Genomic DNA, 15,000 nt, shown 5'->3' with positions numbered 1-15,000 from the left:
CCCTATTGAGGAAGTGCCAAGGGCTTTGAACAGGGTAGCATAGTAATCTTAATAAAAGAACCGTAAGGAAGAGACCTTCCGGCCCCCCTGGCAGTGAAGTTCCCACGGGCCATGCCGAGATCAAAGCGGGTATCGAAGGGCTATTCACCCTGCTAGAAGAACTTGAAGAACTTGGAGACAAGACTGAATGGTTGGCATTCATATAGGAACATTCTTAAGAGCAGACGAGTGGTGGTTAGGCACTGTATGTAGAGGAGAATTGTCTCGTCTCTAAGGTATGAAGAGTAAGTATTCGTATTGGAATATTACATTGCATAGGTGAATATATAATAAGGGTTGAGACCTTAGTATCTTCATTAACCATAAGAGGAAGGGGATAATAAAACTATGACAGACATGTATTTCATAGGATAAGTAGGAGCGGATGGAGACGCACAAGTAATAAAATAAGAATTTTATTTCACAATTGCAGAAAAATTAAATGAATTGCAATAATATGTAAAGTTAATTTACAACAAATTATAATGTACATAGTAATAAAGACTTGCTCTTGAATCTGAAAGGGAATTTCAAATTTATTAGTAGGCACTCGTTCTCGAGGAACGTCAGTCTTTAAATAAAACACATCATGCTCTAGGCATGCGGCACTCGTGTGACGACTATGACATTTCACCTGGGATAAGAACAGTTATAAGAAAGCACTAAGTGTTTTCGACATCACTACGTATCACTCGAGGGTCAACATAGGCACCCGAAGAGTTAGAGTCCCAAGTAACTCGCTGTTCTATGCAGAGTTAGGTGCAGGTTTCATAACACTACCTGCGGCTACCACAAAATGTTTGACTTTGTGCACTTGTTTCGCATAATGTTTGAAGAAAACACGCGAGGACTTCCAGCCTGTGAAACTCTTAAGGCTTTCGAAGTCCATACTCTGAAAGAAATTCAGAGACGATGCAACTTTTCTAGGATCGTGACCGGCGGGTGTACTGTCAGGATCCGCTCTGCGAATGAAGTAGGTGATTTTCGCTCCTAGTTGTTTCAGTGACAGGTCGCTGCCCGATGTTTCTCCTTTGAAGAGTTGGCCTCCATCAAAGTCCGAAGTTCTGCGAAGATAGACCTTGAGGCTCTCTACTGGGCATAGAGAGGCATCTTCCTTCAGGGGGCATATTCTCCAAGGGCCCCATCTTTTGGTGGGTAATTCGTTTTTGGCGAGAAACGTCGGATCCGGGAAGAGGGTAAGGTCTCCTGAGTCAGTAAACAGGATATGACCCTCTTCTCTTGATAATGCCACTATTTCGCTGACTCGGGCTCCTGAAGCAAGAGCAAAGAGAAATATAACTTTCTGAGTCAGATCCTTGAGAGGGCATGAATCATTATCCAAGTTGGAGGCAAAATGGAGCACCTTGTCCAATGACCAGGAGATCGGTTTCGGTGGGGGTGCTGGGCGTAGACGAGCGCATGCTTTCGGCAGTTTATTGAAGATGTCGCTGGACAGATCAATTTGGAAGGCATACAACAGAGGTCTAGTCAAGGCCGATTTGCAAGTAGAAATCGTATTGGCTGCCAAGCCCTGTCCATGAAGGTGAATAAAGAAGGACATGCAAAAATCGATGGTGATTTCCGTAGTATTTTTTGCCTTGACGAATGAGACCCATTTTCTCCAAGATGATTCGTATTGCCGTCTTGTGGATTCGGTCTTGTATTCCTCGAGGAAGTCTAGACTTTTCTTCGAGATCCCAAACCTCTTCTTCGCGGCTAGGGGGAGAAAATCATGAGATGAAGGTCCTTGATTTTCGATGATGAAGCGAAGACAGTCGACTTCTGTACTTGCTGGGAGAGAACTGGGCCCGGGAGAGGGATCAGCGTGGGCTGCAGCTCCAGGACCAGGGGGGTACCAGTTGCTCCGGGGCCACTTGGGAGCCACTAGGGCCGCTGTCCCTTTGAAGGTTCTCAGCTTGGAGAGGACTTTCAGCAGAAGGTTGGTGGGAGGAAACAGGTAGATCTTGGACCATCTGTTCCAGTCCAGGGACATGGCGTCCACTGCCTCTGCCTTGGGGTCCTCGTACGGGGCCACATATCGAGGAAGTTGATTGTTGTCGCTCGTTGCGAAGAGATCGATCTGAAGTTCCGGGACTTGGTGAGAGATGAAGGACAATGATCTTGCGTCTAGAGACCATTCCAACTCTATCGGGCTTGTCCGAGATAGAGCGTCCGCCGTCACGTTGCGGAATCCTTGTAGGTGAACTGCAGATAGGTGCCACTTCTTCCTCTCTGCCAGACGGAAGATTGTTAGAAGCACCTGATTTATCTGGGGCGATCTTGAGCCTTGGCGATTGAGACATCGAACTACCACCGAGTTGTCTAGGGTTAGACGAATATGGATCGAGGGAGGCGGGGAGAGTTTCTTCAGTGTTAGAAGGACCGCCATGGCCTCCAAGATGTTGATGTGAAACGTCTTGAATAGTGGAGACCATGTGCCTTGAGCCTGTTTTTGGTGGGGATTGACCTCCCCAACCCTCCAGCAAAGCGTCCGTGTGGATTTTGAGTGATGGAGGTGGGTGTTGAAGAGGGATGGACCTTTTCAGGGCCGTCGCTTCCGACCACGGCTTGAGGAGAAGTCGAAGTCTGTTTGGGAGCCGTCTCTTGAGGTCTCTTCGAGCGATGGATGCAGAACGTCTCCAGACTCCCGCGGCATCCTTTAGCTGTGCACGAAGCACCGGGTTTGTCACTGAGGCGAACTGTAGAGAGCCTAGAATTCGTTCCTGCTGGCGTCTTGAGATCCGCTTGGATTTCAGTAGTCGCTTGACAGACCCTGCTATTTCCTTCCTTTTCTTCTGGGGGATGGAAAGGCGGTGTGACTGAAGGTTCCACTGGATTCCTAACCATTGGAACTTCTGAGCTGGAGAGAGGCGAGATTTCTTCGCGTTTATCTTGAATCCCAGGTGTTCTAGGTACTGGGTGACTTAGCTGCAGGATTTTAAACAATCCTCAGGCGATGGAGCCCAGACTAGCCAATCGTCGAGGTAGGCCATCACCTGTACGTCTCGGAGGCAGAGCTGTTGTACTATGGCGTCCGCCAACTTTGTGAAGATCCGAGGGGCCACGTTGAGGCCGAAGGGCATGGCCCTGAAGGCGTAGCTTTACCTTTGGAGTCGAAATCCTAGGTAGGATGAAGCGTGATGGTTCATTGGAACGTGCCAGTAGGCATCCGCCAGGTCTATGGAGACCGTGTAAGATCCTCGAAGCAGAAGGGTCCTTATCTGTTGAAGAGTCAGCATCTTGAACTTGTCGTTCGCTATGAACTTGTTGAGGGGGGATAAGTCCAGAATGACTCTGAGTTTGTCGGAGTCTTTCTTGGGGACGCAAAACTGTCTCCCTTGGAACCTGGTTGACTTTACCCTCCTTATCACCTTCTTGTTCAAGAGGTCTAGGACATATTCTTCCAGAAGGGGGGTTGATCGCTGGAAGAATTGCTGGAAGGTTGGGGGTGGTTGAGTCCAACTCCATCCTAGACCTTTCTTGACGATGCTGTGTGCCCAGGGATCGAAGGTCCAACGATCCTGGAATTGGCGGAGTCTTCCTCCCACCGGAAGCACTTCATTGCTTCTGGTGTCCCGAGGGCTTACTGCCTCGGCCGCTAGCTCCCCTTCCTCCTCTGCCTCTGGAGGGACGGCGAGATGCGTCTCTGCCTGCACCCCTGTTTGAGCCTCTACCTTTGGGACGAAAGGTAGTTGTCTGTAGTTCAAAGGCAGGGGTGAAAACCGGTGACTGGGACAAAACCGGTTGGGTGACCAACTGAAAGGTCTGTTGTGGCTGAGCAGCCACTTGGGGAGTAGCGGGTCCCGGAAACCGCCGTCGCTGTTGACGTTGCTGGGGTTTTTGCTTGGAGGATTTCCTCTTAGGTTGAGGGCCATCGTCCTGAGAGGATTTCCTGTTTTTTGACATGCCCCACTTGTTGAGAAGGTTCCTATTCTCAGTGGCAGCCTTGTCAGTGATCTCTTTCACATGAACGGAGGGGAAGAGGTGTTTACCCCAGATGTTGGAGGAAATCAGCCTCCGGGGTTCGTGTCTCACAGTGGCACTTGAAAACACGAATTCTCGACAGGCTCTCCGAGCCTTCATGAAGTGGTACAAGTCCTTTACCAGAGTCGCCATGTGCGATTTGGCGAGTACCATGTAGTGGTCGGGGCCTCTGGTGTCACCAGCCATGACATCAAGTTGTACTTGGAGGGACATGGACGCTGCGAGCCTTTCCTTCGTGTCTTGTTCCCGACGAAGGAGATGGTCATTGAGTTTCGGGAGGTCCTCGTTAAACTGACGTCCAGCTACGTCAGGATCTAACTTTCCCACCACGAAGGTATGCTGGATATCCTTCCAGTGTCGAACGTCGGGGGGAGTTACCATGGAGAAGGGTCTGCACTCCTCCAGTGCAGGGCAGGGTTTCCCTTCTTCCACAGCCTTGTGGCACGCAGCGAAGGCCTTTTCCGTGAAGGGAAGGACTGCGTCGTCGGGTGCGACGTAAGTAGGGTGCTTCTTGCTCAGGGCCGGAAGCTTAGAGCAGGTAAAACCCCTACTTTTGAACCCGTTGGCTAGCATAGCCTGAGCCTTCGAGAAATCGAACACTATCACCTCCTTGGGTTCGGTCTCTTCTTTAGAGGCAGGTTCAGAACGAAGCCGGACGTAACAGTCCGGGTAAGCCTCAAAGCTCGGGAAGAACTCCACTTCTTCCAGGGGGGACCGTGCCGATCTTATCGCTGACAAAGATCCTGCCGGTCGCGATAACCATATGCTCGGCATACCTCCAGGGGTTGGCATGTGAGCATGCAGGGAGGTCCTTAACCGAGATCTTCGGTTCTTTGGACCCTCCCATGGACCTGATGAACTCGTGTGTCACTTGAAGCTTTTGTTCCTTAAGGGCTTCTATCATACGGAACATCTCCTGGGCGGATGGGATGGGATCCGGGGTAGCGGAGGTAGACGGGAGAGACACTTCCGTCGGTGTAGGAGTAGGGGCGGGGATGGAAGGCGGAGCGACCTCCTGCTCCGACTCGGTGTACTCCACCTGGTCCTCTTCATCTTCCCCGCCTTGGGCCATGAGGGTCCTCTCAGTGTCCTCCGAAATATCCGACATACGTTCATCGTTTTCGGAATCCAGGCGACACTCGTGCATGGACTGGGTCATGACGACATCGGGTTCTACCGTGATCTGGACGGTGGGGATCTGATCTTTGGGGACCACAGAATCTGGGGAAGCCTTTGGGAACAATAAGGCCCTCATGTCTTCAGTGGCAAGGTACGGTCCAGTGGCATTCTTCTGGAAGCCACGCACCCACTTGCGTAGCTTATCCCGAGAAGCGTCCCTAATCTCCGCTGAGGGAGGGTTATGAAATGCATCGACCAGGCGATCCTAGCAGACCGTACAGTTCTGCGGGTCCCAGAACTTCAGATCCCCCTTCTTGTTGGCACAAGAGGCGTGGGTCCTACACGCCGTATGTCCATAGAAGTGCGGGCGCTTCACTGCACAGAAGCTGTGGTCACACTTCATCTGCTCCTCCTGTAAAAGAAAGAGAACATGAGTATGGGGGAGTCATAAGAATGACTCATAAACTAAAGTTAAATATTAATTATTAATTTTAACTTGACATTAGGTGTGATGCACAGAGGATGGGCTGAGAGAAGGAGATAGAAAAATACTCCGTGTAACCCGCCCGGCTGGTTACCGTGACCTTCATCCATAGACAATCTGTTGTGACCGAAGGCACAAGATAGAATTCAACATGGAATGCCCGTAGGGCAGTGGGAATTCTATTGGAAATTGTCAAGGATATAAGGCTAGGACTGAGGCCACTCAGACTCTAGAATTGGGAACTAGAAGATTCCATAGGGTAACGGTTTCCGGCAACCAGCCGTGCTAAGATACACACACCATGCTGGAAATCTGTGATATGCAAGAAGACAGCATGGTTACTAATAGAACGGTAAGATAATACCAATCCATTTACGTAATCAAGTCATCTGATTGCGATGTAGGGCTATCAACATCAGATGATAGCTAGTAGAAGGGGGTGCAAGTCATCTTGACGCCTCCGGAAGACTCCGGCAGACCGCCGGCACGCCGGAGGTCGCTCCAGCAGAGTGTCAGGCATTAAGGAAGACAATATAGAAGTCAAGAATAATACCAGGATGGCGGCCGCCGGCAGGGAGCATCGGCTCCGGCAGCCGGAGGTAGCCGGCTTGGTGACAGGGACAAGGATGGTTATAGCAGAACCGGAGTGCCGGCAGTGGATGCCGGCACCTCGGGGGCCGACCGGTGGACGGACGACTGAGGCTATGAGGAAAGAGGGAAGGCCATCGGCTAGGCTCCGGCGGCAGGCGGCATTCCCCTGACACACGGGGGACTGGCGTCGCAAAGGGCAAGGGGTAAGTCACCAAGGTAGGAGGTGGGTATCACCGACAGTAGAGGCGGCAAGGGACCGGCACCAGGATAGTGAAAGAGACAAAAGGGGGGATGTAGGGGTCCGGCCACGGACCCCAAGACATCCCACCTGAGTAGGTGTACCCATGATAGAGGCTAGCCCTATCACCCAGAAGCAGGGGCCGCTGAGGGCCGGGAGCTAAGGGAGCACAAGGGAGGGCAGGGAACACCCAAGAGGGGGGAGAACCCCTGTAGACAGAACGCATCCAGTGGCTAACCCCATAGGACACTATGAAGGGTATATATACCAGAGCGGACTGCACACAGGAGCTCAAGGTAGCCCTATCACTCCACCCTAAGGAGGAGTTGTAGGACAGGGGACAGATGGGTATAGACTAACCTAAGTATAGGCTAGGCCATACAAGAGATAGGTGGGGAGGGGAGAAGAGAAGGGTCTTCTGTGGAGGAGGTTCTGTACCAGAGCGGCCACCAAGGAAGGGAGGACACTCCCTAGCCTAAGGTAAGGCAGCCTGTCTGAAAACGGTGCATGGGTATCATTTCAGCAAGGTACAGAACTAACCCCTCCAAAACCTAACCTAGAGCAGGGGTGTTACACCCTGAACTAGGAAGGATGGAAGATGTATCGCTATTGCAGGAGGGTCGGAGACCTAGCCCCAGCAATAGGGGAAGGACTAGCCGTTCCTCATTCTCGGACGCAACCCTAAGGGGGGATCATTCCCTTAGGGAGGACAGAGAAGCGATAAATACTCTGAATGAGCTTGATCCCCTTACGTGGTAGGGGGAGCAAGGCTACACAGAGGGGATGCCCTAAGGCAGGGGATGAAGGAAGCATATAGGGGTCCTACTTGTAGGTTAGGTTAGAAAGACACACTATCTAACCTGTCCCTTATATGGTCCCTGAAGGCGAAAACACTTGCATCACAGTCAATAGTATTGTAAAATAATGCCACTATCTTCATAAGAAAGGCCTAGGATCACTGATAAATATCATGCATGAACACTGATATAGGCGCTCTGGCCTAGGGGCTAAGCTAGCCAACTGGTATGGGGTCAGTTGATGACCGGTAATAAAGCGTCAAAACACGATATAAAAGTTCCTAGCTATGAAGACTAAATAACTAATAGTATCGATTAGTTAATGAGGCCGGGAAAACGCTGTTGAGGCTATCTAAATAAGGCATGCAAAACAACAGCGACGCCATAAAATGGCCGGTCCGGTCGAGGCACAGCTCTGCCACAAAACATCAAATATCTCGAAAAGTAAAATTTACTTTACGGTCAGAGCTTATTTAAACAATACTGGAACCTTGTACTCAACTTTCCAGAAGAAGGCGAGGCCGAAGGTAGCGACATGACGAAGATGCAGGTTGATGAAAATGCGTAAGGGAAAATCCGTCTTAGCAAGGCAAGCTACTAGAAGAAGGATGAGGACGGACGTGACGTCATTTAGCAATGGCGCCCGTTTGTTTACGTCTCGTGTACCAAAAGTAGCCACTAACGAGATTAGCTGTGGAACGGCTCCCAGCTATTCTCCGCCCCTACACACCGAAGTGTTAACTCTGTTTGGGGTGTAGATAGCTATGTGGCGCGTTAATACATGCGTCCCCTGTTGATATACGATGTCTTAAAAGGGAAACCTTTAGGATACTCGCTCCAGAAGTTAGAATTCTGTGATAACCTGTGGTTAAATTCTCTGGGAATATTTAGTAGTGATATACCCAAGGAAGCTACCAAAAAGGAACCTTCCATCAGGATGCCATGGCTTGAGCCCAAAAATATATATATATATATATATATATATATTATACATATATACTGTAAATATATATATAATATATAATTATATATATTTATATATATATATATATATATATATATTTATATATATATATATTTATATATATATATATATATATATATATAGGGATTTTAAGCGAAGCGGAAAATCTGTTTTTGGGTGAGATAGCCATGTCGTCCTGATGGAAGGTTCCTATAAGTAGCTTCCTAGGGTATATTTGACTACAGTGATATTCCCAGAGAATTTACCTTTAGGTCTCCAGAATTTTAACTCATGGCGCGAATATCCTTAAAATTTCTCCAAAGGATATCGCATAAATCAGGGGACGTATATCTTGATACGACACATAGCAATCTTTACCCCGAATAGCGTTTTCGCTTCGAGGGGGAAAGTGGCAAATTTTGAAGGGGAGCTGATATCCCTTACTACTTTGAATATCCAGATGGCGCTGTACGTCGCCGCCATGTTTATTCCTTGTAGCATTGAGCAAGGTGCTACAGATATAGTAGTTTTGGGAGGGATCCTGCCAAGGCCTTTTCTATAGAAAAGGAGGGTGGGTCCATCAGGACGACATGGCTATCTCACCCAAAAATAGATTTTTGATCGGGCTCAGGCCATTTCGTCCTGATGGAAGGTTACCTGAGAATTATTTAGAAAGTACTATACCTGTGGATTTTCCAAATATGCCTTAACCTCAGGACAATTTTTCCTTGGTCTTCCAGACCATAGAGACATATGACGTTACCGTTATACTTTTTTCTTCCAGTTATCACTTATTATGACCCCAACTCTATTTCTTTCCTCTTGTGACCTGCTCTAATAGAGCTTATACCCATTTCCTATCTCCTGAGTTCTATTTCACTTCCATGCTATCTCCTGCATACACAGGATATCTATCCGTTCATCTCCATCACATCCAATCTTCCTCAATCTTCCTGTTGGTGTACCTACATTCCAAGTACCTACTTCATCTTCCATTCTTGCATAGGGAAAGCATTGTCTTTTAAATAAATCAGTATATATCTTCCTTTTATATTGTGGTAAGTGACTATTGTATTTAGGTTGTCTTCCCTGCTGAATTTGTTAGTCTTTTTTTGCTCAGGGAACTTTTCTGATCACTTTACTTTGATATCCTGATGCTGTCTCCCCTCCCAGATCAGCAGAGAGAAGAGTACAGATTACTCCTTCTGTCTCTGCCATGAGCAGTGTCAGAGATCCTTATCCCACTGTTGTCAGCCGTCCTGGTCTGTTAACAAGTCCTAATTATTTTGCTTGGTTTGTCTTTGGGTTAGACCGCTTGTGTTCGTTAGAGTGGAAGTGAATCTCCAGAGCAGCCTGCTGCACCCTCTACCCCTGCTGGATATGAGGGTACTTGTGATTTACTCCAAAGGTACCAAACTTTTGTCTGGTACTGCGGTGGAGGGCAAACAATCCGGAATCTAAACATTCTTTTGTGGATGTTGAGTGCTAGACTTTGATTGTTAGTCTAGCACTCATTTGTGAGTGCACTAGGATCAGTGAGGTAACCTTTGCTTTTTCTTCAGGGAGAGCTTTGGTCCCTGATCAGCCCTATTGTGCCTTTCAATAGTCGAGGCCATGTCTGAGATCTGTTTAGGTTGGGCCTGGGTTGAGTTGACGATCAGATCTGTGGATCTGAAAACCCAAGCTTCCATTCGGTGAAACAAGATCTTGTCACCCTTCATCTTGAGGCAGTGAAGGTTCAGTGTGCTAGAGAAAGCTACATAAGATACTTTTTAAGGTTGATCCATCAGTGTGTACTATTATGAGGGGGGGGGGGGCGGCTCTCCTTGGACAGACTTAAGTCGAAGAGCATGTACTTCTTGGCTTATCAGTAGATGGTCGTGGATTTGTCTGTCATGGCCTCTTTCCAAGCTGTTTCATGACTTGACCTGTGATTGTGCCTAGTGACATATTTTGCAAAGTCAGCGGGGTTATCAACCCAAGAGTCTTTGGAGAAGTGCAAGAGTCTCATGTTGTCTGTTGGAAAGGCAGTGACATTCATGACACACCAGTCAATGAACCAGTGGGTCAACTCAAGTTTTGAAGAGGAGGGATGCCTGGATGTCCCAATTCTAAAAAAGGTTGGTTTGTAGATAGCTCTAATGCTCCGTAACACGTTCGGTTGTGGGTGGCCACATCTCTCCTTTGGGTGGCCACATCTCTCTTTTTGAGGAGACATGTGCAGGTGCTGGTGAAGACCCTGACCAGGACTGCCTGCAGCCTTTTCCACCTGAAGGGAGCCTGTGCTTGTAGTCCTTTTGAGCCACTAAACTGGTTCTCCAGGGAGTGGGTGGAGAGTAGAGGGAGGGAGAGGGAAATGCTGTTGCCAGCATTCCCTCTCTCCTGCCACAAGTAGGTACATCGTTCCCCCTTATCTCATATATAGATGGTGTTTTTACCATATCTTCCATCCCAATAAGCCCTAGCCTTGTGGACAGAAGTGTAAGGGATATTAAAGAAGAACACGCTCGAAATCGCTTCAGACGAGTCTCTAGGGTCTACAATCGATTCTTCCTATTGGAGTAGTCAACTGGGGCATGAAGACCGGTCTTCAACCTCTCCACTGAACAAGTTTGTTCTTCTAAGTTCAGGATGGAAACGATACAGCCTGTGCTGAATTCCATTCAAGAAGAATATTTCATACTTTCAGTGGATCTTAAGGCTGTGCTTTTCCTTCTATAGTGTGCTAGGTCAAGACTCTATGCTTTAGATTGTTTACTGCTCCTCAGGTGTACACTCTAGTGTTCTTTATGGTAGCAGCTAGGGCCATTTGTAAGTGATTCGTCTATTGATATATCATGATATACTGTGATCTTAGCTTTCTATGTGAGGTAGTTACCATAGGATCGAGATCGGCTTCCCGTTTAGGTCTAATATGGCACTCCAAGCTTGGTGCAGGCAGAGTCTTCTTAGACGCCTTTCATTTCTGTAGAAGCTCGTTCTTTACAGGGATCCCTTCAGTGGTATTGAAGGGTCTCTTGTCAGCCTACAGGGTGATGATCACCCAACCTTTCTGTTCCAGTTGGGCAGGAGGCACAGGAGGACCTTGTCTGGTGGCTGAACAAGGAAAACCTCACTATTGAAGTCCTAATAGACTCCCCATCTCCAGAAATGCACCTGCTCATAGATAAAACAATGAGCTAGGTTGGGTGGCACTCCGTGGGTGACCTGTTCATTTAGGGAGCATGGTGAGAAGAAGAGAAGCATCTATTCATGCAATCCTAGAAATGGAAGAAGTGTATCTAGCTCTGTAGGCATTCTGAGAACGTTTAAAGAGGCGCTCTGTAGTGTTTATGAGCGACAACACCACCGCAATAGTCTTTGTCAACAAGCAACGTCTGCAAACAGTTTTTCAACCTGAATATATTTTATTGTTGCCTTTATTGGAAATGAAAGTTCAATATCGTCAACTAGTATTAAATTAAATTCAATGCGTTTAGGGACGATTTTTCCAAGATTTTGAATATTTAAAGTAAAGGTGGCAAGTGCTGTCGTTAAACGTGTGGGTACCTTTGTATGAAAATTTCATGACTTGATGATGCTGCAGTTGTATGCAATATGACTTTTACGAGACTGGAAAAAAATAAAATGAATAAATCATATCTCAAAAGGTGAGGAGCGAAGATGTATTTTTTTAGATAGTTGGCAAACGAGGCTTGAGCAACGAGATAAATATACCGCAGTTTAATTAAGCCTTGGGAAACTGACTTTTTATTAATATCTTAGTTGAACAAACTGTATCTTGAAATAGGGAATATTGGCATAAATAAGAATGTTGATGTATTTTTTTTTCATTTTAAAAGAAAGTATTTTCTTGATTTAGTCGATCAGTTATAAGCAAATAACAACCATCCATCATATATATTTCTTTAGTAAAGAAGTATTAAAGAAAATATAGGGATTTGTTGCTTTCCCATTTTATACCCAATTTAGGAATAAACTATCTAGAATGTCCCAGGGTTAGATTCTTGCCACTTGGTATCACACCCACTAAACTAAAGTTCAGTGTTGTTTAAAAGTTGTAATCTCTCTCTCTCTCTCTCTCTCTCTCTCTCTCTCTCAGACTGTAAAATCAAAGTCCAATCGAACATCATGGTGATTGCTTTGACCATTTTTTGTGCTTATTGTTTGATAGATGTCTTATATGTATTTAAATAATATGATATATATACTCCCTTTTCCATTTTCTCTCAAATAGGTTGAATATTCTTCATTTTATATGTGTGCTATTTATTTTCAGCACTAAATTTATATAACAGCTCTATTAGTGTTGAAATTGGTAGTTAAATGTTATGGATAATCTCCGTAGAGTTATTCAACCTGCATTCTCTGTTATAAATAACTGTTCTGATGCATTAGTAAAAGTGCCTCGTATTTTTGGACTTTTTAACACTTTAGTTTTAAATAGCTCTTTAATTTGACTTTAGAAGAAATGCAATTGTATATAAGGAGCCAATAAAGTTGTTCATTAATTATTTGAACAAGATTCCACAGAATATAATGGCCTGATGTGAAATGAAAACATTGGATAAAGAAAAACGTGTTAGGAGACGTATAGATGAAAATAGGTAAAATGACAAATAGAAATAAAGTGAGTTTGCGACTTGATGTAGGTCATAGGCCATTTACTGTTAGTTTCGGAATGGTCATAGCCTACCTTGCAAAAGAGAGAAACTATTTATGTGCGAGCTTCTAAAAATGTGGGCTTTACTGAACTTGTAGACCCATGCTAAGACTAAAATAAAGGGAAGGACGAACCCTCACGATAGATATCGAAATCTATTTTAGGTTGAGGGTGATCGAGGACATTAGCATGACCTTGGGCAGCCTTCATAAATGAAGTCGCGCGGAACGATCACCCGGCTTGGATTTCTGTCCTCATGAAGTATTGGGATTTTTACGTCTAATTCTTATTGAACATTAATTGTTTTCAAATTTTTACTCATAACACCTTGCGCCTAAGATCATTAAGACCCATTGTCACCTGTACTAGAGTGGTATTGCTTTATATCACGTTATTTAACTTTTGGTATTTTTTTTAATGTAGATGTTTCCTAAATTTATGCTCCTACATAGCTTAATTATGTTTATTTTTTTTATTGCAGGTGAGTAATTCTGGACCCAAGATGATGAGTAAGTACTATATATGTGTTTTTTTTTGTTTGCGCATATTTATTTCATTCACTGTCGTTGGTGGGAATATTGACGTTTTATTCGTAGATAGCTTGATCTATTAGAAAAGTGGATTGTAGGAAATGTGTTGGCTTATTTTTATAACAATTTCCGTTATACTGTCTGACGTGTATTCACCCTATATTTATTTATGATATTTCTGAAGACAAATCGATTTTCCACATTTACCTTATTTTAGAAAATGTTCCCATCTACTTGAAAATGGTCGTTGCTGCCATTTCTATTATGAGGTTTGTTTATCATCTCATTTCTAAGGTCTTGCATCCTGACCACATCAGGTAAGAACAAAGACATTCATGAAATCCAACTGGGCCTAGGTATTTTGTCGTAGGTTGATTGTATTAATGACCTTGCTATGAATTTGAAGTTTTCCCCAAGGATGTTCATATGACAGTAGTTATTTAAAGGAAGAATTCCTGTTCTGTTCTGTATTCTGATTATTTGTTGAATTGGGAGTTAAGTGGTGAACATTAGGTAATGTTCCCGCTCGACGCAGCAAAGAAAACGGTCAAGAATAACCATAGAAAACGGAAGCGTCGCTGTCGTTGATGTTCCATCGGCCGGAAAGTCAGATTGGGCGGCGCTCTTCCCATCCTGGGCCCCCTCAAACCCTCCCCTCTCTCTTTCTCACACTCACACACACTCTTGCTCTCTTTTCGTGGTGACCAAGTCTTTCAGTAAGCGTGTGGTAGCGCGAGTGAGTAGAGTGCCACACTGCTGGCCGTCCTCAGTTTCGCGTTCTTGTGTGTGTCATGGTGAGAATCGAGATGGTTTGCCCATAATTCGGCTGTGGGGACACTGGTGCGCGGAAACCGACCTTACAAAATGGCCAGTGATCTGCTGTGGCCCCCTTACAAGGAGACACTGGATTCATCCCACTTTATAGACTATTCCTGTTGGTGGTGCAGTATAGTGGGGCTAGCGTAGTCCCTCTGCTCCACCCTACCTTATCCCAACCCCTGACGAGGGAGTGTGTGTCCCCCCCTTCCCTCCTGCCATCCTATGTATCCCTGCATTGTGTATTTGTGTATGTTTGTGTGTGTGTCAAAATTTCTTTAAAAATTCCTAATGATGGAAACGGACCGATGTGGTTGTGCTTCAATAAGAACAATATGTCTGAAGCGCTTCAATTGGCCTGGACCGTTTGTTCCGTCTTTATTATTCAAAGCAGGCCGACCTCCTCCTCTACAGGATAAGTATCAACACGGGCTTTTTACAGGTAAAGTTTGGCCCGGACCATTCTCTCTCATAACGAGTATTGACATTAACTCTCGGCAATTATTTGTATTCATGCAAACACATGTGTAAATTTCACATCTGAATGGTCATGTATGAAGTTTCTTTCGTTTCTTTTTCACTTTTTCTTTACGATGTATTTTAATGCTGTGTCATTATCATCTATAGTGACAACTATCACATCACAGTCATGTATATACTGTATATATATATATATATATATATATGTGTGTGTGTGTGTGTATGTATGTATGGATGTATTCAAATCAGGTATATGTGGGACCCACACAAATACCCATTTTTCTAGTGCTACACT

General features: G+C 45.5%; 2 protein-coding genes across 2 annotated transcripts in view; both read left to right on the top strand.

The window, feature by feature from the left end:
• The window catches only part of LOC137646040 (uncharacterized), a 70,045-nt gene extending 56,662 nt beyond the window's left edge, over positions 1-13,383 (top strand). The window contains exon 3 of the mRNA XM_068379183.1: positions 13,361-13,383. Coding sequence (XP_068235284.1) covers positions 13,361-13,368 — 8 coding nt within the window. The 3' untranslated portion in view covers positions 13,369-13,383. The remainder of the gene's footprint in view (positions 1-13,360) is intronic.
• Positions 13,384-13,858: 475 nt separating this feature from the next.
• Positions 13,859-15,000, top strand: part of LOC137646039 (EF-hand calcium-binding domain-containing protein 14-like) — a 444,979-nt gene continuing 443,837 nt past the window's right edge. Inside the window, exon 1 of the mRNA XM_068379179.1 lies at positions 13,859-14,203. The gene's annotated coding sequence lies outside the window, so the exon portion shown is untranslated. The remainder of the gene's footprint in view (positions 14,204-15,000) is intronic.

The sequence above is a fragment of the Palaemon carinicauda genome, chromosome 8 (assembly GCF_036898095.1).
Source record: "Palaemon carinicauda isolate YSFRI2023 chromosome 8, ASM3689809v2, whole genome shotgun sequence".
Classification (NCBI taxonomy): Eukaryota; Metazoa; Arthropoda; class Malacostraca; order Decapoda; family Palaemonidae; genus Palaemon; species Palaemon carinicauda.
The sequence above is the reverse complement of the archived record's forward strand: the minus strand, read 5'-3'. Positions and strand labels throughout refer to the sequence as shown.